This window comes from Anomaloglossus baeobatrachus, chromosome 2 (assembly GCF_048569485.1).
Source record: "Anomaloglossus baeobatrachus isolate aAnoBae1 chromosome 2, aAnoBae1.hap1, whole genome shotgun sequence".
Lineage (NCBI taxonomy): Eukaryota > Metazoa > Chordata > Amphibia > Anura > Aromobatidae > Anomaloglossus > Anomaloglossus baeobatrachus.
Genome location: NC_134354.1, coordinates 31,002,731 through 31,026,982, shown reverse-complemented (window position 1 = coordinate 31,026,982; position 24,252 = coordinate 31,002,731). Strand labels below are relative to the sequence as shown.

The window sequence follows — 24,252 nt, the reverse complement described above, 5'->3', positions numbered from 1 at the left end:
CGGACATTTGTGCGGCTTACCTGCGGAAGTCCCGGCCCCTATCTCCATAGTGGAGGGCCGGGATTTCCGCAGGCATTTCCGCAGTAATAATTGACATGCAGTTATGTGCGGCTGCGGGACATCCACAGCATATTCCGCAGCCGCACATACCGCAGCATGGACACCGCACTCCCCAGGTCCCATTGGATGACATGGGGAGTGTCTGTACTTGCTAAAACCTGCGGATTTATCTAATAAATCTGCAGGTTTTCCGCAGCAAATTCCGCGGTTACAGAGTCCCGTTAAGATCCAAACTACCTGGTTCTTAAAGGGTCCTTACATGCTGCCTGAACCACAAGTAGCATGTATCAGGCGCTGGCTGTATCAGCCACGTGTGTTTGACCATGAAAAGCTGTCGTTGGGGACTGAGCTACATGGCTGACTAGTCGAAAAGACAGGTCCCCAGCGGTTTCTCCTTGCCTGCCGACAATGGCCATCAGGTCTCTCCTAATACAAGCTTGCAGGGAGAAAGCAGTCATTCTAAAGTAGCAGGCGGAGAGGAGCCTTTGGCTATGTGCGCACGTTGCGTACTTCACTGCAGAAATTTCTGCAGCGATCTGAAGAGCACATGTGCGCTTCAAATCGCTGCAGAAATGTCCGTAGTGAAAAAAAAAAAGCCGATGCGATGCCATAGACAGAGCAGGAGCTGCCGGCAAAGCGCACGGAAGAAGTGACATGTCACTTCTTAGAACGCAGCGCTTCGGGCAGCAGCTGAACCACTGCGCTCTAAGACGCCACGTGCGCACGGCCCCTGCATAATCTCCATAGATTATGCAGGTGACGCAGGACGCATGCAGTTACGCTGCGCTACAAAGCGCAGCGTAACTGCATGTAATTACGCAACGTGCGCACATAGCCTTTTCGACTAGACACTTACAGATCCGGACTGATTATTTGACCCACTGGTAAGCATCTAGAAAAGCAATTGTGTACATGTGTGTGTATAATTGTTACCCAAAATTACATAAAACATTTAAGCAATCTGATGAAATCTTACACACTTACCGGCCTTAATGTGGACATCCTGACTCCTGATTTTCCCTGAAGGGTTTTCAGCTGTGCAATAATAAGTATTATCATGGATTAAGTTATTAAAGCTTGAAGGAGGGAAAGGGAAAATTTGGAGAGTGCCATTAAGGTGGACGTGGCGGATCCCAGGGACATCGTAGATCTCCTCGCCCGTTGCTAGGTACCATCTGAGCGTCACACGGGGGACTCCTTCTGCAGGGCAGGGTACCAAGGCCCCCGTGGTGCTAGCAAATACTACCTCTTGCAGAGATGCATTGATAAAATATAAGCTGGCGTGTAGATCTTCACAAGAAACTGAAAGAGAAGAAGAGAGAACACCGATGTTAGTGACAAGATGATTATTAAAGGTCATCTCCACCTAAAATCAAAAAGTATCCCTAGCAGATATTAACACGTGAGCGTGGCAATGAATATGACTAGTAGAACAGTATGAACAGTATGAAATCCCCTTTTTAGGAATGTTAAAAGGAACACTCCAGGCAAAACGGATACTGTGTAATGGGTAGCGGCGTGTCTGAGGGGGTGGAGCATGACACAGAGAATCCCGCCACCTCAGTCCATTTATTGGTAATGTGGGGGTAAGGCCTGGGCTGTAGGCCGTGTGTCCAGATGTAATAAGATAATCTGTGTGTGTGAGTATATAATTAAAGCATAGATGTCGTTGCATAATTATCTGTATGTCTGTATGGCAATTGTATAGACGCCATAATAGGATTCTAAGATGTGCAGGAATGTGTTAACCAAGATGGATAAGCCAAAATGTACATTGAACAAAGAAGTATTCATAACACACTGATTGTATTCATAACATGTTGGTTCTCACCAGCTAGGATGTGAAGCTGGGGCTTTATCTTTTAAGCTGGGTTCACACATAGCGACAGCGACAACGACGTCGCTGTTACGTCACCATTTTCTGTGACGTAACAGCGACCTTGTAAGTCGCTGTTATGATCGCTGCTTAGCTGTCAAACACAGAGACGCAGCAGCGATCATAACGTCGCTACATGTGCAGAGAGCAGGGAACCGCGCACACTGCTTAGCGCTGGCTCCCTGCTCTCCTAGCTACAGTACACATCGGGTTAATTAACCCGATGTGTACTGCAGCTACATGTGCAGAGAGCAGGGAGCCGCGCACACTGCTTAGCGCTGGCTCCCTGCACTCCTAGCTACAGTACACATCGGGTTAATTAACCCGATGTGTACTGCAGCTACATGTGAGAGAGAGCAGGGAGACGGCACTGGCAGCGAGAGCGGCAGAGGCTGGTAACGAAGGTAAATATCGGGTAACCACCGTGGTTACCCGATGTTTACCCTGGTTACAGCTTACCGCAGCTTCCAGAAGCCGGCTCCTGCTCCCTGCACATTCAGATCGTTCCTCTCTCGCTGTCATACACAGCGATTTGTGCGTCACAGCGGGAGAGCAACAATAAAAAAACGAACCAGGGCTGTGTGTAACGAGCAGCGATCTCACAGCAGGGGCCAGATCGCTGCTCAGTATCACACACAGCGAGATCGTTAATGAGGTCACTGCTGCGTCACAAAAAGTGTGACTCAGCAGCGATCTCAGCAGCGACCTCGCTGTGTGTGAAGCACCCCTTACTCCTTGTTCCCATTTCAAGGTCAAATATTGGACTGTATAATCATGAAATTCTTAACACATGAGCCAGAAGCCTGCTTCCGCTCAAACAGTGAATACGTCTCGGCGTGATCATTGTTGTCAGATTCATTTATATCGATTTGAAATCCGTCTCTGTGACCCTGAGAAACCCCATTTGTGGTTTCCCCAAAATTCCCAAACTTGACGGTAATACTACATCATATGTACCAATTTGCTTGTAAACCATTGCTTGCTAAGGCTACTTTCACACATCCGGTTTGAGCACTGCGGCTCAATCCGGCTGTGAAACCTATGCAACGGATGCGGCGAAAACACCGCATCCTTTGCATAAGTTTTTACATGCGGCCCGTCCGTTTTTTTTCCGGTTGCGGCACGCTATTGAGCATGCGCAGTCGAAGAAACCGCATGCGGCGGCCATAGGCATGCACTGAAAAATGCGCCACAGCGGCCGGATGCGGCGCGATGCGTTTTTTTTTTTTTGCCGGAGCAAAAAACGTGCCAGGGAACCTTCAATCCGGCCGCCGCATCGGCTAAATCTGCCGCATGCCGCAAAAATCGGACGGAACGCAAGCCCATGCGGCACAATGCGGCGCCAATGCAAGTCAATGCTGGAAAAAACTAAACCGGCGGCAAAAAAGAAGGGAATTTTGTTACTTACCGTAAATTCCTTTTCTTCTAGCTCCTATTGGGAGACCCAGACGATTGGGTGTATAGCACTGCCTCCGGAGGCCACACAAAGCAATTACACTAAAAAGTGTAAGGCCCCTCCCCTTCTGGCTATACACCCCCAGTGGGATCACTGGCTCACCAGTTTTAGTGCAAAAGCAAGAAGGAGGAAAGCCAATAACTGGTTTAAACAAATTCACTCCGACGTAACGTCGGAGAACTGAAAACCATTCAACATGAACAACATGTGTACCCGAAAAACAACCAAAAATCCCGAAGGACAACAGGGCGGGTGCTGGGTCTCCCAATAGGAGCTAGAAGAAAAGGAATTTACGGTAAGTAACAAAATTCCCTTCTTCTTCGGCGCTCCATTGGGAGACCCAGACGATTGGGACGTCCAAAAGCTGTCCCTGGGTGGGTAAAGAAATACCTCATGTTAGAGTTGCAAGACAGCCCTCCCCTACGGGGAGGCAACTGCCGCCTGCAGGACTCTTCTACCTAGGCTGGCGTCCGCCGAAGCATAGGTATGCACCTGATAATGTTTGGTGAAAGTGTGCAGACTCGACCAGGTAGCTGCCTGGCACACCTGTTGAGCCGTAGCCTGGTGTCGTAGTGCCCAGGACGCACCCACGGCTCTGGTAGAATGGGCCTTCAGCCCTGATGGAACCGGAAGCCCAGCAGAACGGTAGGCTTCAAGAATTGGTTCTTTGATCCATCGAGCCAGGGTGGCCTTGGAAGCCTGCGACCCTTTGCGTTTACCAGCGACAAGGACAAAGAGTGCATCCGAACGGCGCAGGGGCGCCGTGCGGGAAATGTAGATTCTGAGTGCTCTCACCAGATCTAACAAATGTAAATCCTTCTCATAGCGATGAACTGCATGAGGACAAAAAGAAGGCAAAGAGATATCCTGATTAAGATGAAACGAGGATACCACCTTCGGGAGAAACTCCTGAATGGGTCGCAGCACTACCTTGTCCTGGTGGAAGACCAGGAAGGGAGCCTTGGATGACAGCGCTGCTAGCTCAGACACTCTCCGAAGAGATGTGATCGCTACCAAAAAAGCCACTTTCTGTGATAGTCTAGAAAGTGAAACCTCCTTCAGAGGCTCGAAGGGCGGCTTCTGGAGGGCAACCAGTACCCTGTTCAGATCCCATGGATCTAACGGCCGCTTGTACGGGGGTACGATATGACAAACCCCCTGCAGGAACGTGCGTACGTTAGAAAGTCGTGCTAGACGCTTCTGAAAAAAGACGGATAGCGCCGAGACTTGCCCTTTAAGGGAGCCGAGCGACAAACCTTTTTCTAACCCAGAGTGCAGGAAAGAAAGAAAAGTAGGCAATGCAAATGGCCAGGGAGACACTCCCTGAGCAGAGCACCAGGATAAGAATATCCTCCACGTTCTGTGGTAGATCTTAGCGGACGTGGGCTTCCTAGCCTGTCTCATGGTGGCAACGACCCCTTGGGATAATCCTGAAGACGCTAGGATCCAGGACTCAATGGCCACACAGTCAGGTTCAGGGCCGCAGAATTCCGATGGAAAAACGGCCCTTGGGACAGCAAGTCTGGTCGGTCTGGTAGTGCCCACGGTTGGCCGACCGTGAGATGCCACAGATCCGGATACCACGCCCTCCGTGGCCAGTCTGGGGCGACGAGTATGACGCGGCTGCAGTCGGATCTGATCTTGCGTAGCACCCTGGGCAAGAGTGCCAGAGGTGGAAACACATAAGGGAGCCGGAACTGCGACCAATCTTGCACTAAGGCGTCTGCCGCCAGAGCTCTGTGATCGCGAGACCGTGCCATAAAGGTTGGGACCTTGTTGTTGTGCCGGGACGCCATTAAGTCGACGTCCGGCCTTCCCCAGCGGCGACAGATTTCCTGAAACACGTCCGGGTGAAGGGACCATTCCCCTGCGTCCATGCCCTGGCGACTGAGGAAGTCTGCTTCCCAGTTTTCTACGCCGGGGATGTGAACTGCGGATATGGTGGAGGCCGTGGCTTCCACCCACATCAGAATCCGCCGGACTTCCTGGAAGGCTTGCCGACTGCGTGTCCCCCCTTGGTGGTTGATGTATGCCACCGCTGTGGAGTTGTCCGACTGAATTCGGATCTGCCTTCCTTCCAGCCACTGCTGGAAGGCTAGTAGGGCAAGATACACTGCTCTGATTTCCAGAACATTGATCTGAAGGGTGGACTCCTGCTGGGTCCACGTACCCTGAGCCCTGTGATGGAGAAAAACTGCTCCCCACCCTGACAGACTCGCGTCTGTCGTGACCACCGCCCAGGACGGTGGTAGGAAGGATCTTCCCTGTGATAATGAGGTGGGAAGAAGCCACCACTGCAGAGAGTCCTTGGCCGTCTGGGAAAGGGAGACTTTCCTGTCCAGGGATGTTGACTTCCCGTCCCATTGGCGGAGAATGTCCCATTGAAGTGGGCGCAGATGAAACTGCGCAAACGGAACCGCCTCCATTGCCGCCACCATCTTCCCGAGGAAGTGCATGAGGCGTCTTAAGGAGTGCGACTGACTTTGAAGGAGAGCCTGCACCCCCGTCTGTAGTGACCGCTGCTTGTCCAGCGGAAGCTTCACTATCGCTGAGAGAGTATGAAACTCCATGCCAAGATACGTCAGTGATTGGGTCGGTAACAGATTTGACTTTGAGAAGTTGATGATCCACCCGAACGTCTGGAGAGTCTCCAGTGCAACGTTCAGGCTGAGTTGGCATGCCTCCTGAGAGGGTGCCTTGACAAGTAGATCGTCCAAGTAAGGGATCACAGAATGTCCCTGAGAGTGCAAGACTGCTACCACTGCCGCCATGACCTTGGTGAACACCCGTGGGGCTGTCGCTAGACCAAATGGCAGAGCTACGAACTGAAGATGGTCGTCTCCTATCACGAAGCGTAGAAAGCGTTGGTGCTCTGTAGCAATCGGCACGTGGAGATAAGCATCTTTGATGTCTATTGATGCTAGGAAATCTCCTTGAGACATTGAGGCAATGACTGAGCGGAGGGATTCCATCCGGAACCGCCTGGCGTTCACATGCTTGTTGAGCAGTTTTAGGTCCAGAACAGGACGGAATGAGCCGTCCTTTTTTGGCACCACAAAGAGATTGGAGTAAAAACCTTGTCCTTGTTCCCGAAGAGGAACAGGGACCACCACTCCTTCTGCTCTTAGAGAATGCACCGCCTGCAGAAGGGCATCTGCTCGGTCGGGATGTGGGGAAGTTCTGAAGAACCGAGGCGGAGGACGAGAACTGAACTCTATCCTGTACCCGTGAGACAAAATGTCTGTTACCCACTGGTCTTTGACCTGTGGCAGCCAAATGTCGCAAAAGCGGGAGAGCCTGCCACCGACCGAGGATGCGGAGGGAGGCGGCCGAAAGTCATGAGGCAGCCGCCTTGGAAGCAGTACCTCCGGCTGCTTTCTTGGGGCGTGAGTGAGACCGCCAGGAATCAGAGCTCCTTTGCTCTTTCTGAGTCCCTTTGGACGAGGAGAATTGGGACTTGCCCGAGCCTCGAAAGGACCGAAACTTTGACTGCCACTTCCTCTGTTGAGGTTTGGTTGATCTGGGCTGGGGTAAGGAAGAGTCCTTACCTTTGGACTGTTTAATGATTTCCGCCAATTGCTCACCAAACAGTCTGTCTCCAGATAGTGGCAAGCTGGTTAAACATTTTTTAGAAGCAGAATCTGCTTTCCATTCTTTTAACCACAAGGCTCTGCGCAAAACTACAGAGTTGGCGGATGCCATTGAGGTACGGCTCGTAGATTCTAGTACCGCATTGATAGCGTAGGTCGCAAACGCAGTCATTTGCGTAGTTAAGGACGCCACTTGCGGCACTGCTGGACTTAAGAAAGAGTCCACCTGTGCCAGACCAGCTGAAATAGCTTGGAGCGCCCACACGGCCGCGAATGCTGGAGCAAACGACGCGCCAATAGCTTCATAGACAGATTTCAACCAAAGGTCCATCTGTCTGTCATTGGCATCTTTAAGTGAAGCCCCATCCTCCACTGCAACTATGGATCTAGCTGCAAGCCTGGATATTGGAGGGTCCACTTTTGGACACTGGGTCCAGCGCTTGACCACGTCAGGGGGAAAGGGATAACGTGTATCCTTAAGACGTTTGGAAAAACGCTTGTCCGGATAAGCATGGTGTTTCTGGATTGATTCTCTGAAGTCAGAGTGGTCCAGAAAAGTACTCAATTTACGCTTGGGATACAGGAAATGGAATTTCTCCTGCTGGGCAGCTGCCTCCTCTGCTGAAGGGGCTGGTGGAGAAATATCCAGCAGCCTATTGATGGCCGCTATAAGGTCGTTTACCATGGCGTCACCATCTGGCGTATCCAAATTGAGTGCGGTGTCAGGACCAGACTCCTGATCACCCACCTCTGTCTCATCATATAGAGACCCTTCTCGCTGAGACCCTGACCCGCGTGACGACGTGGAGGGTCTCTCCCAGCGAGCTCTCTTAGGCGGCCTGGGACTGTCATCAGAATCAGAGCCCTCAGCCTGTGATGCCTGGGACCCCCTCGAAGTACGGATTAGTTCCAACTGAGGGGGACCTGGGAACATAGCCACAGCAGAGTCCATGGTCTGAGCCACTGGCCTGGACTGCAAGGTCTCCAGGATTTTTGTCATAGTCACAGACATTTTATCAGCAAAGACTGCAAATTCTGTCCCCGTCACCGGGGCAGGGTTCACAGGCGCCTCTGCCTGGGCTACCACCACCATATGCTCTGGCTGACGAAGTGCCACTGGGACTGAACATTGCACACAATGAGGGTCGTTGGAGCCTGCTGGTAGATTAGCCCCACATGCTGTACAAGCAGAGTATACAGCCCGTGCCTTGGCACCCTTGCGTTTTGTGGATGACATGTTGCTGTCTCCTCAGAGCAATATAGGGGTATACAGCCAAGAAGCGACCGTACAGTGCAGTATATATATATATATATATATCTGGTACAGGAAAAAGTACACCAATACACACTGTGGCACTAGTGGGGCCAGCACTAATGTGCTGCTTACCGCCCGCTAAACGCGGGTGTGTGGTCGCCAGAAATCCCTAGTCTGGGTCTCCCAGAGCCTGTGTCCGTCCTCCAGCCAGACTGCATGCAGGAATGGCTGCCGGAGTCCTGTGGAGGGGGGGGCGGGCCCTGGGCGTGCTCAGACCAAAAGCGGGAAACCTGCGTCCCACTGTGCCTAGTGAGAGGGCTGGAGCATGTAAATAAGGCTCCAGCCCTCGGCGCTGACGATTGCACAGCGTCTGTCCCATTCCCTGATTGACAGGGAGGGGGCGGGAACGAAGCGGAGCTAGGCCGCAAAAGCCGGGGACTAAATTTATAAGCGCTGCCGCCGTAAAAGCGCGGTCGGCGCTAAGTCCCCGGCGCACTACAAGTCCCAGCCGCGCCGCCGCTCCGAGAGTGGCCGGCGCGGTAGTTCCCAGCACATGAATCCACACAGCTAAGCTGCTGTGATCCAAGCCCAGCGTGGAGCGCTACTGTCCCCGGCGCACTAACACACCCAGCAAGTCTGGCGTGTGCGTGCCTGTCTGTACGGGGACACAGAGTACCTGAAAGTTGCAGGGCCTTGTCCCTGAACGGTACCCCGGCTCCTTATCCAGCAGGTTCAATGGGTCTGTGGACGGAGCCCGGCCTCAGGGCTTGGAGGCCGGTAAGATCCCACTTCCTCAGAGCCCCTCAGGGGGATGGGGAAGGAAAGCAGCATGTGGGCTCCAGCCTCTGTACCCGCAATGGGTACCTCAACCTTACAAACCACAAGTGGGGTGAGAAGGGAGCATGCTGGGGGCCCTAGTATGGGCCCTCTTTTCTTCCATCCGATATAGTCAGCAGCTACTGCTGACTAAACAGTGGAGCTATGCGTGGATGTCTGACCTCCTTCGCACAAAGCAGAAAACTGGTGAGCCAGTGATCCCACTGGGGGTGTATAGCCAGAAGGGGAGGGGCCTTACACTTTTTAGTGTAATTGCTTTGTGTGGCCTCCGGAGGCAGTGCTATACACCCAATCGTCTGGGTCTCCCAATGGAGCGCCGAAGAAAAACGGTTTCGTTTTTTCAGCAGAGCGCCGGATTGTGCAGCACTGCTACAGCCGGATGTGTGAAAGTAGCCTTATAGAACATTTTTTCCTGTTATGCTGTAAATTAAAAAGCGAAAAAAAAGCAACATCTAACCATGATTTCAGGACAGACATCTTCCTTATGCATTACATTCCATTTTCACAACTTCTGGACCTTCCACGCTGATTCGAGCATTTAACATGTAACACTATTTTGGTGTCAATTAGTCTAAATGTGTACTGAGAGGCTGAAAATACAAAATACTAATATACATTAATTAGCAAAAATGCTTGGCTTACCCATAGGGACTAGTTAAAATTGGTCATGTGACAGCATGCTAAATGAAAAATCAATGTCGCTTCCCACCCCCTTCAACTTAACATTGAAAAAACACTCGCAGGCTGCTTCTCTGACATGAATTGGACAAGATTTGTAGTCCATGGGGGATGATAGAGACCACTTTGCAATTTCAGCCATGTCAAGGGAGACTTTTCAGGAATCTTTAACTTATTGCCACTAAAAGTGGAAATTCACCCCCCCCTCCAAAAAAAGGTCGTTTTTCTTGGGTTCTTCTTGAGGGCATACAGAGGAGTCAAGAAGAAACAGTTTCGATATTAGAAACTCCCATTAACACAATCTTCCAATATTTCATGTGATAAGTGAAAAAATTGTACTTTTAAGCAGAGATCTCTTTTATGTAGCCATGTGTCTTGGTCAGTTAGGGTATACAGAGTGTCCACCCATATCCTGTCCACCGCCATTAACTTGAGAACGGCGGAAGCTATAGGCATAGAAGTGGTGTCTAGGTATAGTAAAGTAGCCATGCACTACGCAATGAAACCACCTATAGTGCCACCTGGTGGAAAACAACGGAGTTGCAGCTGGATGGAAGGAGGGCTCTGCCGGGTCCTAAAGGGGAAGAGATCAACACCCAGCAGGAATGCTACCTGTGACATGGAAATACCAAGGGTGCCGAGATAAGAAGAGGCTGCATGTAGCGCTGCCTACCCTGTCTCTCTGTTCTAATACTGGATATATGAGAGTACTAATCTAAGTGGCTCACACTGCTGTACACTTTGTCTATCTCATCTGATACTGGAGACATCAGGGGTGCTGAGGCTAAGAAGAGGCTGCTCACACTGCTGTCTACCCTGTCTATCTGAATGCTAATCAGCTGCTGTGACCTGGAAATAGCTTGACAATACATGGCATCAGTTCTCTCCCGGTAATAGCAGCAGAGCTTCCCATTGCACATCTTCAAGAATGCCGGTCCTATCAATTTTAGGACAGTAGACCTAATAATCCTAGTAAATGTCTTAACAATTAAAAGGTATTTAAAGGGAGCCAATCACCAGGATTTTCATATATAACCTAAAGCCTGTGCTATACTGGCATTATCAGGCTGATTCTCTACAGACCTTTAGAGGACAGCCCGGATGTTTAGGTTATGAAATCTAAGAAAGTAACGTTTATAAAGTCACCAGCTTCTTGAGTGACAGCAGCTGAGGATCAGATAATATCTTGGGGAGGTGGGGGGGGTACTCATGCTAATTCTAACATGGGGAGAGGGGATAAGTATTATACAATTGATTTACTTTTTCACTAGCAGGACCTGTGTAAGGTCATACTCATGTGACCATAAGGGGCGGGGCCTCAGCCACCAGAAAAATGTTGCTTCCTGGTATCAGCTTTGTTGGCTGAGGCCCCGCCCCTATTGGTCACATGGGTATGACCTCAGCACAGGTCCTGCTAGTGAAAAAGTAAATCGATTGTATAATACAGTACTTATGCTAATTCTAACAGGGGGAGGGGATAACTATGAATACTCCCCCAGAAATCATCTGATCCTCAGCTGCTGTCACTCAAGAAGCTGGTGATTTTATAAACTTTACTTTCTTAGATTTTAAAACCTAAACATTTGAGCTGTCCACTACAGGTCTGTATAGACTCAGCCTGATAGTGCCAGTATAGCACTGGCTTTAGGTTATATAGGAAAATCCTGGTGATTGGTTCCCTTTAAGAATGTATTACTAATACCTTTTTTCTTTTTATTCTAGTGCCTAAAAAACATTTAATGCTTGGCTCCAGTAATATTAAAGTGATTGGCCACCGTGGATAGGGATGGAAGTTGTAACCTGTGTATTGGGCTGCAGAATGTGTTGGAACAATATAAACTCAATAAATCGCACATGGATACACGCTCTTGTCTGTACAGTCTTGTGTTAATGCAATCAAGTGAAAAACACTTAAGAGGGTCTTCAAAAAATGCAACAGACAGCACTATAAATACTCAGAGATCAGGCCAAGGGCACTAAACACGGGGGAAATGTCGGGGTCACACTGCAAAAATAGAAACCTTCATGAGTGAGTAAATGTGATTCTTCTAATGGATGGATGAGGGTGAAGACATCTTCATGAATGCAGCTTTTAGCATCTAGGAACGCACTTCACATACATGTGCTATGACCTATAGCTCAGTGGAGGGATCTGTAGGGAATACGTCATAGGCTTGATTCAATATCTTGTGACAAGAACACTGAAGAAGGGCACCAGCAAATCACGCAATCCTCAGACAAGACCAGACATCTTACATGTATCGACAATCTAAACGTTGGCCTTTAGGAATGGGCACATTTATGCAGCTTCTCCTCCCCGACTGCTGCAAGATGTAAACCCACATAATTGCTGTAAACTGTGAGTCCACACAACTTGTAGGAGACCCATGCCTATGTCGCGCCCAGGGATATGGGGTACTCGGTCCCGGGCAGTGTATATCTTGGGAATGCCACTGTGGTGGCCGTTGCCCAGTTCCGTGCCCTGGGCCCTTTTTGTAATGGGGGTGTATTTACAGGGGAGTGTTCATACGTGACGCCAATTGCGGTGTTGCGGCTATGTAGATGGAGCCACTGCTACACAATGTCCACTACTGGGGCTGGTGTTAGTGGCAGCCTGGATGTGAGACCCTCCACAAGCAGGGCCGGGCCCCAGAGGATAGGTGTGATGACGGGTGTCGGATGAAGGTAGTCCACACAAGGGGTTTAATGCAACTGGTTCTTTACTCACTTTCTTGTGGTAACTGGTCACCCGAGGCCGGCTGGTTTCACCTTCAGGTCCCATTTTTCCCAGTGCCAGTGTAGTAATCTGGTACCTTCTTTCCCTGCACCTGTCTCTGGTTAGTGGGTCCCTATGGCGTAGAGCGACTGGGGGTCCCTGTCCGATGGTGTTTCTTTCCACTTCTCTCCGTATGACGGTAGCGTAAACCCTGTGGGGTTGGAGTCTCTGGTCCTGTCCCCGGCTCTCTCTTTGCTACTGAGTCTCGGATTTTTAGGGTCAGCGAAGTCCTTGATGGTCCCCTCGCTCTGCAGGTGTTAACAAGTCGGCTTGCAGCTTCTGCCTGTCCTAGGGTCCGGTACCCCGTTGGTGCGTAGTTCCGGGAGTACTCCACCGGCAACCACACTCCTGGGTACCAGATTACTGCAACCCCGTGTCAGTGCGTCTCCTCACTTCCACCTTCACTCTCTTACTTCTCTAACTGACTGTCCACTGTCTGCCCCTCCCACCTGGTCAACTCATGGACTGGAATGGCTCCACCTCTAGGCGGCCATCCATTGGTCCAACCCTAGCTTTGCACCATTGTATGGGGGATTGTTGGGGAAAACTGGGATTACCTGGAGTGTTTGTGTGTGACTGGGACTGGTCTTCCGGGGCCCTAGAGGGTAGGCCCTGCATCCTTGTGGGGATGCAGACCCTTGTAGCACACTGATGGGTTTTAGGGGCGCTACACCTACAATACTCAGATCCTGAATTACAGGTTTCAGCTGTCATGGATTTCCTAGGACCTCCTGGTAAAAGAATAAAGGGGTGGTGGTAGTGTAAAACATGCCCAAAAGTGGTCATTCTTGGGTTGGAGGCATTTCCAGGAGTGGTAGAGGCATTTTCAGGCAGGAAGAGGCAGGGTTTGTGCAGAATTCTAAAAAACACCTGAAATGATGGCAACTATGTAGTCATAACCTGCCTTCATAATTCTGTACACTGTGACAACTCCCAGTATTTCCTACTTGTTCACTCTCTGCACAGACGTTCCTCTGGGGAGTTGTATTTTGAAAAGTATCAAATTTGCACCAGGTACTGTATGATGGTAAAATTAACAGTCTACCTGCATTAATGGAGTTGAGCTAAACGGTTAAGGGTATATCTGACAACACGCTTGACAACTGTTTCCAATAATAACTTGGGAAAACATTGAGTGCAGCTCTGGAGTATAATACAGGATGCAACCCAAGATCAATACAGGATGAGTAATTGTCACAGGTGACAGACAGTCCTGTGGTGTCCGACTATAGACGGTCACAATGTTTGACTGTGCAAACTTCTAACTGACCTATTATTTGTGCTTGGTTTTCATCCTTTTTCCTTTAGGACCCTGTGGATTTTCTCAGCCTGTGAGCTGCTGTTCATCAGCACTTCCCTTGTCTTTATATACCTTCACTCCCTATTACTCGGTGCCGGTGATATTTCATAACTCTTTAAGTCTTCAATGCAAGCAGTGGGTTTGCATACATCTGAAAAATCTTGGTAGTTGTTGCAGTTTCTGTCCCTGAGTCATCTGAGAGTTGTTTGTTGTTTTCCTTGTTTGTTATCCCTGTGTGTCCTTTAGCGCCTAGTACAGTTGACGAAGAGCTGATCCCATCGCTCCCTACCTTGGGCCCAGATCAGGGTCAGCTTAGGGCCAGGGATCCAGCATGGTGCAAAGGTACAGAACCTATCTAGGGCAGTGAGGGAACCTAGATCCCAGTGGTAGGCTTGGTCAGGGGTCACCATCTGCCCCTTCCATAGACACTGGGTTTCCCTTTCCTTTCGTTTGGTACTTCCCCGTAGCGAACGTGACAGTAATGTATGTACACAGTGACTGCACCAGCAGAATAGTGAGTGCAGCTCTGGAGTATAATACAGGAGGTAACTCAGGATCAGTATATGATAATGTAATGTATGTGTGTACCGCCCTGGGGGCTCGGCCGCTGCTGCCGAGCCGCTCGGATCCAGGCTCGCTGGGTCGGTGGCTCGAGCACCTCCGGACCGGGGGCCACGTCGCTCTGTGACGGGGTCGTTGGTGATCGGGTGGATGCTCGGCCGGGGCCGCGATAGAGATTGTTCGTGACGCCACAGGTTGTGGTGATGGTGGGGACTCCCGGGTGCGGTGTTGTGGCGCAGCTAGGTGTTGACCCCTCCGTGGGTAGGGGATGTGGGTCCCGGGGCCCGCTGGGGTGATGATGCCGGAGGGGTGCAGGGCAGTGCGGCGTAGCGCGGTGCGGTGCCAGAGGGCACTGGTGTACTCACTCTGAGGAAACACACTGGAGTCACTGGTAAACCAAAAACGGGATGGTGGTCGGTGCCCGCAGCCGGCTGCGTTGTTCCCCCTACTCGGGTTGATGGTGTCCATCTTTCTCCTGCACCTCTGTAAGCTGTGTGACTACTATACCTGGACAACGGTAGTCAGCTCCCCGACTTGTAGATGCCGGAGGGGCCCTATTGCCCGCAGGTGCTGGCCCGTGGGATCTTGGTGCCTGGGCGGTGGCTTCCTATCCCCCTTGGTGGGCTGTTGCCTTCTCTCGGGACTTGGGGTGGGAATGGACCTATAGTCCAGACCTCAATCAGTTAATTTGACTTGGTCCAGATTGACTCCCCGATTCGGTACCGGCGGGCCGCTACCCTGACCCGGTGCATTGACGGTTCCGCCGGTTCTACTCCCGGCCTCCTGCAGACGGCCACTGCCGCCTGTCTCCTGGCCACAGGGTCCCTAGGCTCCAACCTAGGCCCTGACAGACTTCTTCTCCTCAGCTCAGCACTTCTACCTCCTCTCCTTTCCTCTCCCTAACCTCTACTCCACTGTAACTGTAACTGTCTGGTTAACCCCGCCCCTGAACATCAATGCTCTTCGGTGGGCATGGCCAACCACCTGACTCCGCCCCCGGGTATGGACATCTGGTACAGATGGGGGCGACTCAGGGTTTTTGGGTGACTGTTGGTACCTTTTTGGGGGGGGGGCAGGTGTAGTGTAAGGGCCTACCTGTGACCCCCTGACTAGTCCAGGGCGTCACATGTGCACGCAGTGACTGCACCAGCAGAATAATGAGTACAGCTCTGGAGAATAATGCAGGATGTAACTAAGGATCAGTACAGGATAAGTAATGTAATCTATGTACACAGTGACTGCACCAGCAGAATAGTGAGTGCAGCTCTGGAGTATAATACAGGATGTAACTCAGGATCAGTACAGCATAAGTAATGTACTGTATGTACACAGTGACTGCCCCAGCAGAATAGTGAGTGAAGCTCTGGAGTATAATACAGGAGGTAACTCAGGATCAGTAATGTAATGTATGTACACAGTGACTGCATCAGCAGAATAGTGAGTGCAGCTCTGGAGTATAATACAGGATGTAATGTAACATTTAAGTATTACATTTTTTCTATATGTAGAACTGTGAAGCTCCTTATGTGAACATGCACTGTAAGACCCATTTGTGATTATTTATATCTGATGTACTTTACCTGTATTGTGAGAGTAATGGTATTATTACAGAGCTTTATATTTTATTTTTAATGTGAAAGGTTTATTGAAATAATGCCACCTACGGTATATCCTAAAGTATAGATGTACAGACACAATGGAAATGCTGTATAATGGCATACCCCCGGCCAAAACCCTGCTACCTGCAGCACAATCAAATGCTAAATGACTCCCAGCGGGGTCCTCACTAAATAACATTTCCCCATAGACCTTATTATATTGGTACGGTCAGTCACTTGTTGTGTCAGAAAATAATATCAGATTAGTTTGACAACACAATTTCCCTCCAGCGAAATGAGGCTTCCGAACATCCTAAAAGCCTCCAACTCCTCTGCCCTTAATTAACTCGCCCTTCACAATGTGTATAGGGTTCATATTAACCTTCATCTTGTAAGTTCGTTTATACACAAGAAGATAAATGTGGCTAATACTAATGGTTTAATCTCTCTATATAAGCATTCATTAGTGTTACATGATGGTTCAATTAGCTCTGAGTACCAATGGAACAGCGCTCCTAGTGGACAGTTATTGCAAGGCAATCGAGAGCATTGTTTGCAAAGTTTTATATATTTATTGACCTTTTACCACCTTTGCGCACCCTGTATGTTACGAACAGTCTTGAGGAGGTTTAAGGAGTTCTATTGAATGAGAAAAATATGACTGTATTCTGTTTTGGGGCTTTTTGGGGGGGGAAGAAAGAAGCAATGTTTACTAATTCTGTGCAACCACTTTATTGGGGCGTTTCGTTTAGGCTGCTTTCACACATCAGGTTTTTGCTGTGCGGCACAATCCGGCGCTTTGCAGAAAAAAACGCATCCACTTTTTTTGCCGCCGGGTGCGTTTTTTCCTCAGACTTTTATTAGCGCCAGATTGTGTCGCATGTACTCGCGTTTGATCCGGTTTTTGCCGGTTGCGGCAAAAACCGTCATTCCGGCGGCCGCACAGGACGCAGAGAGGAACGTTTTTTGACAGCGGCAAAAAACTGCACAGCGCCGGGTGCGGCACTGTGCGGTATGGTGCATAATGAAAGTCTATGCACGCCGAATCCGGTGGCATGCATCAAACGCCGGAAGCATGTACCGGATTCGGTATTTACTTCTGAGCATGCCCAGAAGTGATATAAATTCATTGCTTGTCAAAAAATCTCTCTCTCTCTCTCACTCACACTCACTCTCTCACACTGACTGACTCATTCACTCTCACCGATCACGGGCGCGGCGCTGCACGGCTGTCACACTGCTGGCGGCTTCTGCTGATTTGAAAATGCCGGCCGCCCATTATTCAATCTTGTATTCACTGCTTTCCTCGCCCACCGGCGCCTATGATTGGTTGCAGGCAGACACGCCTCACTATGAGTGACAGCTGTCTCACTGCAACCAATCACAGCCGCCGGTGGGCGGGTCTATTTCTTGCAGTAAAGAAAGATAAATAAATAATTATAGAAAACGGCGTGTGGTCCCCCCCAATTTTGATACCAGCCAGGATAAAGCCACACGGCTGAAGGCTGGTATTCTCAGGATGGGGAGCTCCACGTTATGGGAAGCCCCCCAGCCTAACAATATCAGTCAGCAGCCGCTCGGAATTGCTGCATCCATTACATGCGACAGTCCCGGGACTCTACCCAGCTCATCCCAAACTGCCCTGGTGCGGTGGCAATTGGGATAATAAGGGGTTAATCATGGCAGGCTTCTATGAGACACCCCCAATGATTAACTTGTAAGTGAAAGAAAATAAACACATACACCCAAAATAATACTTTATTTGGAATAAAAGACAAAAAAAAACACCCTCTTTCACCATTTTATTAAAATCCCCAAATACCCCTCCAGGTCCGACGTAATCCACAGAGGTCCCGCGACGATTTCAGCTCTGCTACATGAAGCTGACAGGAGCGGCAGTAGAACAGCGCCGCTCCTCGGAGCTCCACGCAGCAACTGAAGGGAGTCGCGCTGACAGCGGGGACATCACTGAGGTAGTGCCGGTGTGTGCGGTGATCATGCGTGCAGTAGTGCCTGCGTGTGCGGTGATGATGCGTGTGGTAGTGCCTGTGTGTGCGGTGATGATGTGTGTGGTAGTGCCTGTGTGTGCGGTGATGATGTGTGTAGTACTGCCTGCGTGTACGGTCATGATGGGGACGGTCATAATGGGGGCGATAGTACTGGTGTTTGTGCGGGGATGATGGGGTCTCTCTCTCGCTCAGCATAAAAAAAAACAAAAAAAACCCGGATCCGTTGCATCAGTTTTTACACAATCAGAGACGGATCCGTTGCATCAGGCACAAACCGGATTGTGCCTGATTGCAAAAAAACTGATGTGTGAAAGCTGAGAAAATAAAGGTATCAGCAATGGCGCCACCTAGGTTCAGTGGTTGTGTCTGGTATTGCAGCTCACCTCCGCACAAGTGAAAGCTATAATAACACTATCACACCAGCTGCATTGTGTAACCGATGGATATTTTGGAGTTTTTCTGGCCCCCATTAGAGCACAATCCATAGCAACCAGATGCACTGGACCAGGCATTTAACAGCATAGAGTTGACCATTTCATTGATCCTATGGGGAATATAGCACTCTATGTAAAGCCCGTAGTACAAAGTTCAGCACAAATGTTAGACTATTCATCGGGACGACCTAAATCCTCATCGTACATGGAGTCCCAATGGTTATCTTGGCAGCAGATGTTTTCCACCAAGGAGCTAACATTGTTGGTGCAATATGCAGCCAGAAGCACGAGCAGTTCTGGGTCTATATTGCTAATCCCTGCCTAACTGTCCGTGTATCTAGCAGCATAGATAAAGAGATCTTTAGAAAAAGTATTTCTAAAGATCCTTTATGATATGCTAATGAGCGCAGGGACTAGTCGCAAGGGTGTTACGGTAGTTCCTGTGCTCATTCCGCCCTCTTAGCATGTCAGCACACCCACAGGGGGCGGAATGAGGGCAGGAACTAATGCTCTTGCGACTAGTCCCTGCGCTCATTAGCATATCATAAAGGATCTTTAGCAATACTTTTTCTAAAGTCTGTTTATCTATGCTACTATAGCCTGGGACACTTAGGCAGGGATTAGGAATATGTACCCAGAACTGCTTGTGGTTTTGGGTGCATATTGTATCTGACAGGTTCCCTTTAATGGGATGGAGTTGTATGTGAAGTCTTTTGTATCAATCAGGTTTCGGACCACTGGTAGACTGATTGACCGGGACACCAAAATGCTTCATAATCCTTGGCGCCCATAGATGGACCCAGCAGAAAGTTGGCTAATGAGAGAGTGGTTTGTGCTCAGAGGAACAAACCCAAATATTAATCATTCAATGAAACAAATACCTCGCTCTTCAAAGAGCTAACCATATTATGGACCCTATAAGAGATTAAAACTGCATGTGGAGCCATTTGTCATGCACAGAGTAGGAGATGTCCGTAAAAATGCGCGACGCATGCGATCAGACCAACGGGCATCTGACGAACTACAAAAAACACCACAAAAAGAGGGGATAGAACACCAGGTTCATGGTACAATGGAGGCGCTTGCCGCTAGGGGGAGGGGTGAGGGGACACCTCCTGAACTCCCATAAAGCTGTCTTCTGAGCTCCCCAACGTCCCTATACAAGTCTTTGCAACTTGTCAGCGAGCAGGATACCTTGGACCCTCAGCTGGCCCTAAACTCACCCCACCAAGTGGGTAGGCCGATGAGCACACTACACTAATAAACATGGAGGGAAAGGAAAGACAGACGGGGGGAATAAACAAAAGGATAGAAACACCAAACGTCACCTAGCAGACGGACTCTATAGTAGCCGATGGATGGGCACAGGAGACTACCCCAGTAGTTCCTTCCACCAGGCTGGCCAGAGTAGAATGAATTCTAACAGCAGCAAGTACTGCTGGGAAGGCTCCTGTATTTAACCTAAATGGGCGTGGGTCCAAAGCAGCTACAGCTGATCTGCACGGCTCAGAGCTGCTGGCAACAAAACCTGAAAATAACTCATGATACGCAAAAGGAAACTTTGTTTAAATGAGGAGTCAATATAAAGATATGAGGCTCCAGTCTTAAGGCAGTCAATAGTCTCAAAACAGCAGATAGATGACTGTGACACCTTTAGGACCAGGTTGGACTCAACTAGTTTAATGATCAACCCAAAAAAAACATATGTCTCATCACAGACGTGAAGACTCAGTGTTAAATCCAGCAGCAAGTCCATAACTAAAGGTCAGTATAAAATTAAATGGCTTAATCTAAACTGGGTGGGATGTATGGTAGCATTGTTACTAAGTTTATGGGCTGTTTTGTGGAGCTTAGTCACATCACAAGGTCCCCAAAATCGATTAAGATTATCACATCTAGATTCAACCAGAAGACCAAAGAGTCCATGAGTAACATCACCAACAAGCTGGCTAAAGATGAAGAACATCAATTTTTTGCAAATTCACAGAAACAAACGCTTTAGGACTAGTGATGGTTTTATGCCCGTAAACTGGGTCAGATATTTGACCACTATGAGTTAGTGTATTGTGGTCCTAGGATTGGTGATGTTTCACGCGTATTTTTCAGTACCAATCTGGTTGAGCACCTGTAGTAGAGTGATCGATTAGAAGACCAAGTGCATCATAATACACCGTGGTGTCCAGTGCTGAATCAACCAGAAGACCCAAGATCCTCCGAATACACCTTAGGGACCAGTGGGAAAACACAAGAGCAGGTATACTGTATGTGCTTCTGGCAGGTATACAAGAACATGGTAAATTTGAAGGATTCCCAAATGGGAGCTTCTACAATCACCTAATTTCCCCTAGGGAACCACATTGTAAATGGTCATTAAAATAAGAGCCCTTATAGTATAGGAGTACCCTGCAATTCTCCATTGCTGAGCACTTTGCCCTTGTGGAGGTAGTTCCAAGTAGGACACATTACCCATTGATTTTGCTGAAACGCCCTAGTAGGCATCCTATGTTTATGTTGACCCTGAGATTCAATAAAAAGGCATCTATAGATTTCCACAACTTGTAAAAGGGTCGGTAAGCCTGTAATTGTGCCATGACTCCCGGTACCTACCTGCACGCAACCTCAGATCCTCACAAGATCTCCTTCTCTACTCCTCTCTTATCTTCTCTTCCCACAATCGCGTACAAGATTTCTCCTGTGCCTCCCCCATACTCTGGAACGCTCTACCTCAGCATATCAGACTCTCCCCTACCGTGGAAAGCTTTAAGAGGAACCTCAAGACCCACCTCTTCCAACAAGCCTACAACCTACAATAGCCCTCAGTCCAGTAGACCACTGCGCAACCAGCTCTGTCCTCACCTATTGTACCATCACCCATCCCCTGTAGACTGTGAGCCCTCGCGGGCAGGGTCCTCTCTCCTCCTATACCAGTCTGTTTTGTACTGTTAATGATTGTTGTTCGTATACCCTCTTTCACTTGTAAAGCGCCATGGAATAAATGGCGCTATAATAATAATAATAATGACGGGGCAACACTGGCTCTCATGGCCACATCAGCTCTACAATCCACAGTTCAGCACGAGCCTTGGTGGACGTTTCTGTAGATGTTTGGCTGCGGACTTGAATGGAACATGTGCATCTACTGGAACAATTTCTCATCTAAAAAACATGAAAAGAGTCGTTGTAGCTAATAAGAAACAAATTAGCACTTATTTAACAAAGTCACAAAAATAAGGATAAAGCGAGACAGTAAGATCGCTGTGTAGCGGGGAGCTAATCAGTTCGTCAGCGCTAATGAAGCACTTATGTCTTATCTGTTGTAATGTAGATTCCTCGAAGAAAGGCTTCCTCCATAAATAAAAATGAGATGAAAGCCTCATTTGTGGAGGGTTTGGGGGGGGTAGAGAGGGAAAATTGTGGATCTTATATTATTCAGACATTATCACGGGCACAAAATGTAAAGAGCTGGCGCTATAACCAGGCAACGTACAATGCAGCATATTATTGAGCTTTCTTTAGCACAGCTGCGGGGAGCGATTCCACCCTCCCACCCGGCTGGTAAGCTGTCCGTCAAAACTCTCTGAAGGAATGCCTTCTGCAATGTGCAGCCAAAACACAGAGCATCTCTACGAGGGCATGAATATGCGCCGAGCCAGCTGGCCATGGGATTCCCGGCATCTCTCTGCTCCATAGAGTCCCTCTGTGCCAGTAGACACAGCAGTAATGTTTGTGTAGACATGCAGAAACGTGAAGAACTTGGGTAATAAACCCCTTCTACAAAAGGTGGTCATAAAGCTCGGAAAGGTACATTTACATGGCCATAGGGCTCGGACTATGTCAAGTAGTCTTAACACTTGCCTCCTTCTTTCTAGCCAAACGTATAGACACCTTTAAAAAAGCTGACATGGTGGAGAAATCCCTTTTTGTTTGAAGAGTCTCCGGAGAATAACTTGATCACAAGTTGGCTCATTAATTTGCGAGACAACAATCAACCATAGAGAGAAACTCAGTGGCAAATACTGTAATTAGTTTCCCTGCAGCACCACCGCAGGCAAAATGAAGTATTACAACGTGCCAAATGAAGTCAACGGGCTATCCGTGTAATGAATTGGCACGTCGAGTCCTCCAGAGCCCAAACTGCTCTGATTATTAAAAGGGAGAGCGTGGAATATGTTGGTGCCAAACAACAACTTGACTGGACTGACCACTATTTCAGTACATGTACACTACAAAATGCACTGCGCGATAGAAAGCAGGACAGTTTTAGTTTTCATAACAGTTTCTACACCTTTGGCCTGGGACAGCTTAGTCCCATGGCTTCCAGTATCATCTTTATGCTGATGATACGTAGATCTACCTCTCTGGACCTGATATCACCTACTTACTAACCAGAATCCCACAATGTCTGTCCTCTGTTTCATCCACTTTCTCAGCTTGATCTCTAAAACTGAACATGGACAAAACAGAATTCATTATCTTTCCTTATCTCACTCCACCACCCCACCTAACAATCCATCAAATTCAATGGCTGCTCACTCTCCCCAGTCCCATGTGCTTGCTGCCTGGGGATAACACTTGACTTTGCTCTCTACTTCAAGACACAGATCCAAGCCCTCTTCACCTCCTGCCGACTGTAACGCCTGCCTGGATCAACAGACTCAGATGGGACGTAATGGACAGGCTAGAGGGAAGCCACTCACAGGACCCCCAGAACCCTGAAACCCTTTAACCACTATACAGGGATTTGGAATTACACAGGGCCCTGGAGATCACTACCTGTGGAAGGCTGCAGTCCGATGAGAGTAGTCGTCAGGAAGGGTCAAACCAGGAATAGCAGAACAGGGACAGAATCGGCAGGCAAGGACGTAATCAGAAAACGTAGCAGAGGTCAAATCCGGATCGGGCAGTGAGGTACAAAAACAGCAGGCAGGAGGGTAGTCAGGAAACAAGCAGCAGTCAGCACACAGGAATCACCAAACAGAATAGGGCGGATCAGGAGCCAGGAAATCAGAACTATCTCTGGCAGAGGTCAGCAGACAGGAGGGGAACTAAGAAGGGTGTGGTGTCTTCCCATTGGCTGTAGCTCAACGCTGGCAACGTCAGCTGGAAGACACATGCCACCCACAGTCAGCCAGTGGTACTGCAGATCCCAAGATAACCCAGCCCAGTGGATGATCGGAGCCTGCGCACACCGGTGCCGCTCGCATCGACTCCTCTCCCATCACCAGCACCATCCACGGCAGGAACACGGCGTCGCCTGGCGATCAGAGCAGAAGTCGCTGGAGCAGACTCCGGTGGCGACGTAACACCGACTCCAAATCAAAAATATTTCCCAGATCCGTACATTCCTTGACCAATAATCTGTAAAAACACTAGTGCATGCCCTTATTATCTCCCTGCTCAACTACTGCAACCTTTGAACACTCTCACATCCCTCCAATCTACCCTACACTCTGCTGCCCGACTTATCCACCTCTCCCTTCGCTATTCCCCAACCTCTGCTCTCTGCCAATCCCTTCACTGGCTTCCCATTGCCCAAAGACTCCAGTTCAAAACACTAACCATAACTTACAAAGCCATCCTCAACCTGTCTCCTCCCTACATCTGTGACCTAGTCTCCTGGTACCTAGTACCTACCTGCACGCAACCTCAGATCCTCACAAGATCTCCTACTCTACTCTCCTCATATCGCATCTTCCCACAATCGAAAACAACATTTCTCCCGTGCCTCCCCCATACTCTGAAACTCTCTACCAAAGCATTTCAGACTTCCGCCTACCGTGGAATGCTTCAAAAGGAACCTGAAGACCCATCTATTCAGACAA

The 24,252-nt window shown here is 49.1% G+C and overlaps 1 protein-coding gene across 3 annotated transcripts in view; it reads right to left on the bottom strand.

Annotated features, from left to right (window-relative positions):
* The window catches only part of DSCAM (DS cell adhesion molecule), a 656,562-nt gene that overhangs the window by 501,954 nt on the left and 130,356 nt on the right, over positions 1 to 24,252 (bottom strand). For all 3 annotated transcript variants that reach the window (XM_075334961.1, XM_075334962.1, XM_075334963.1), the window contains exon 2: positions 1,045 to 1,362. In XM_075334961.1, the coding sequence (XP_075191076.1) occupies positions 1,045 to 1,362 (318 nt within the window). The remainder of the gene's footprint in view (positions 1 to 1,044; positions 1,363 to 24,252) is intronic.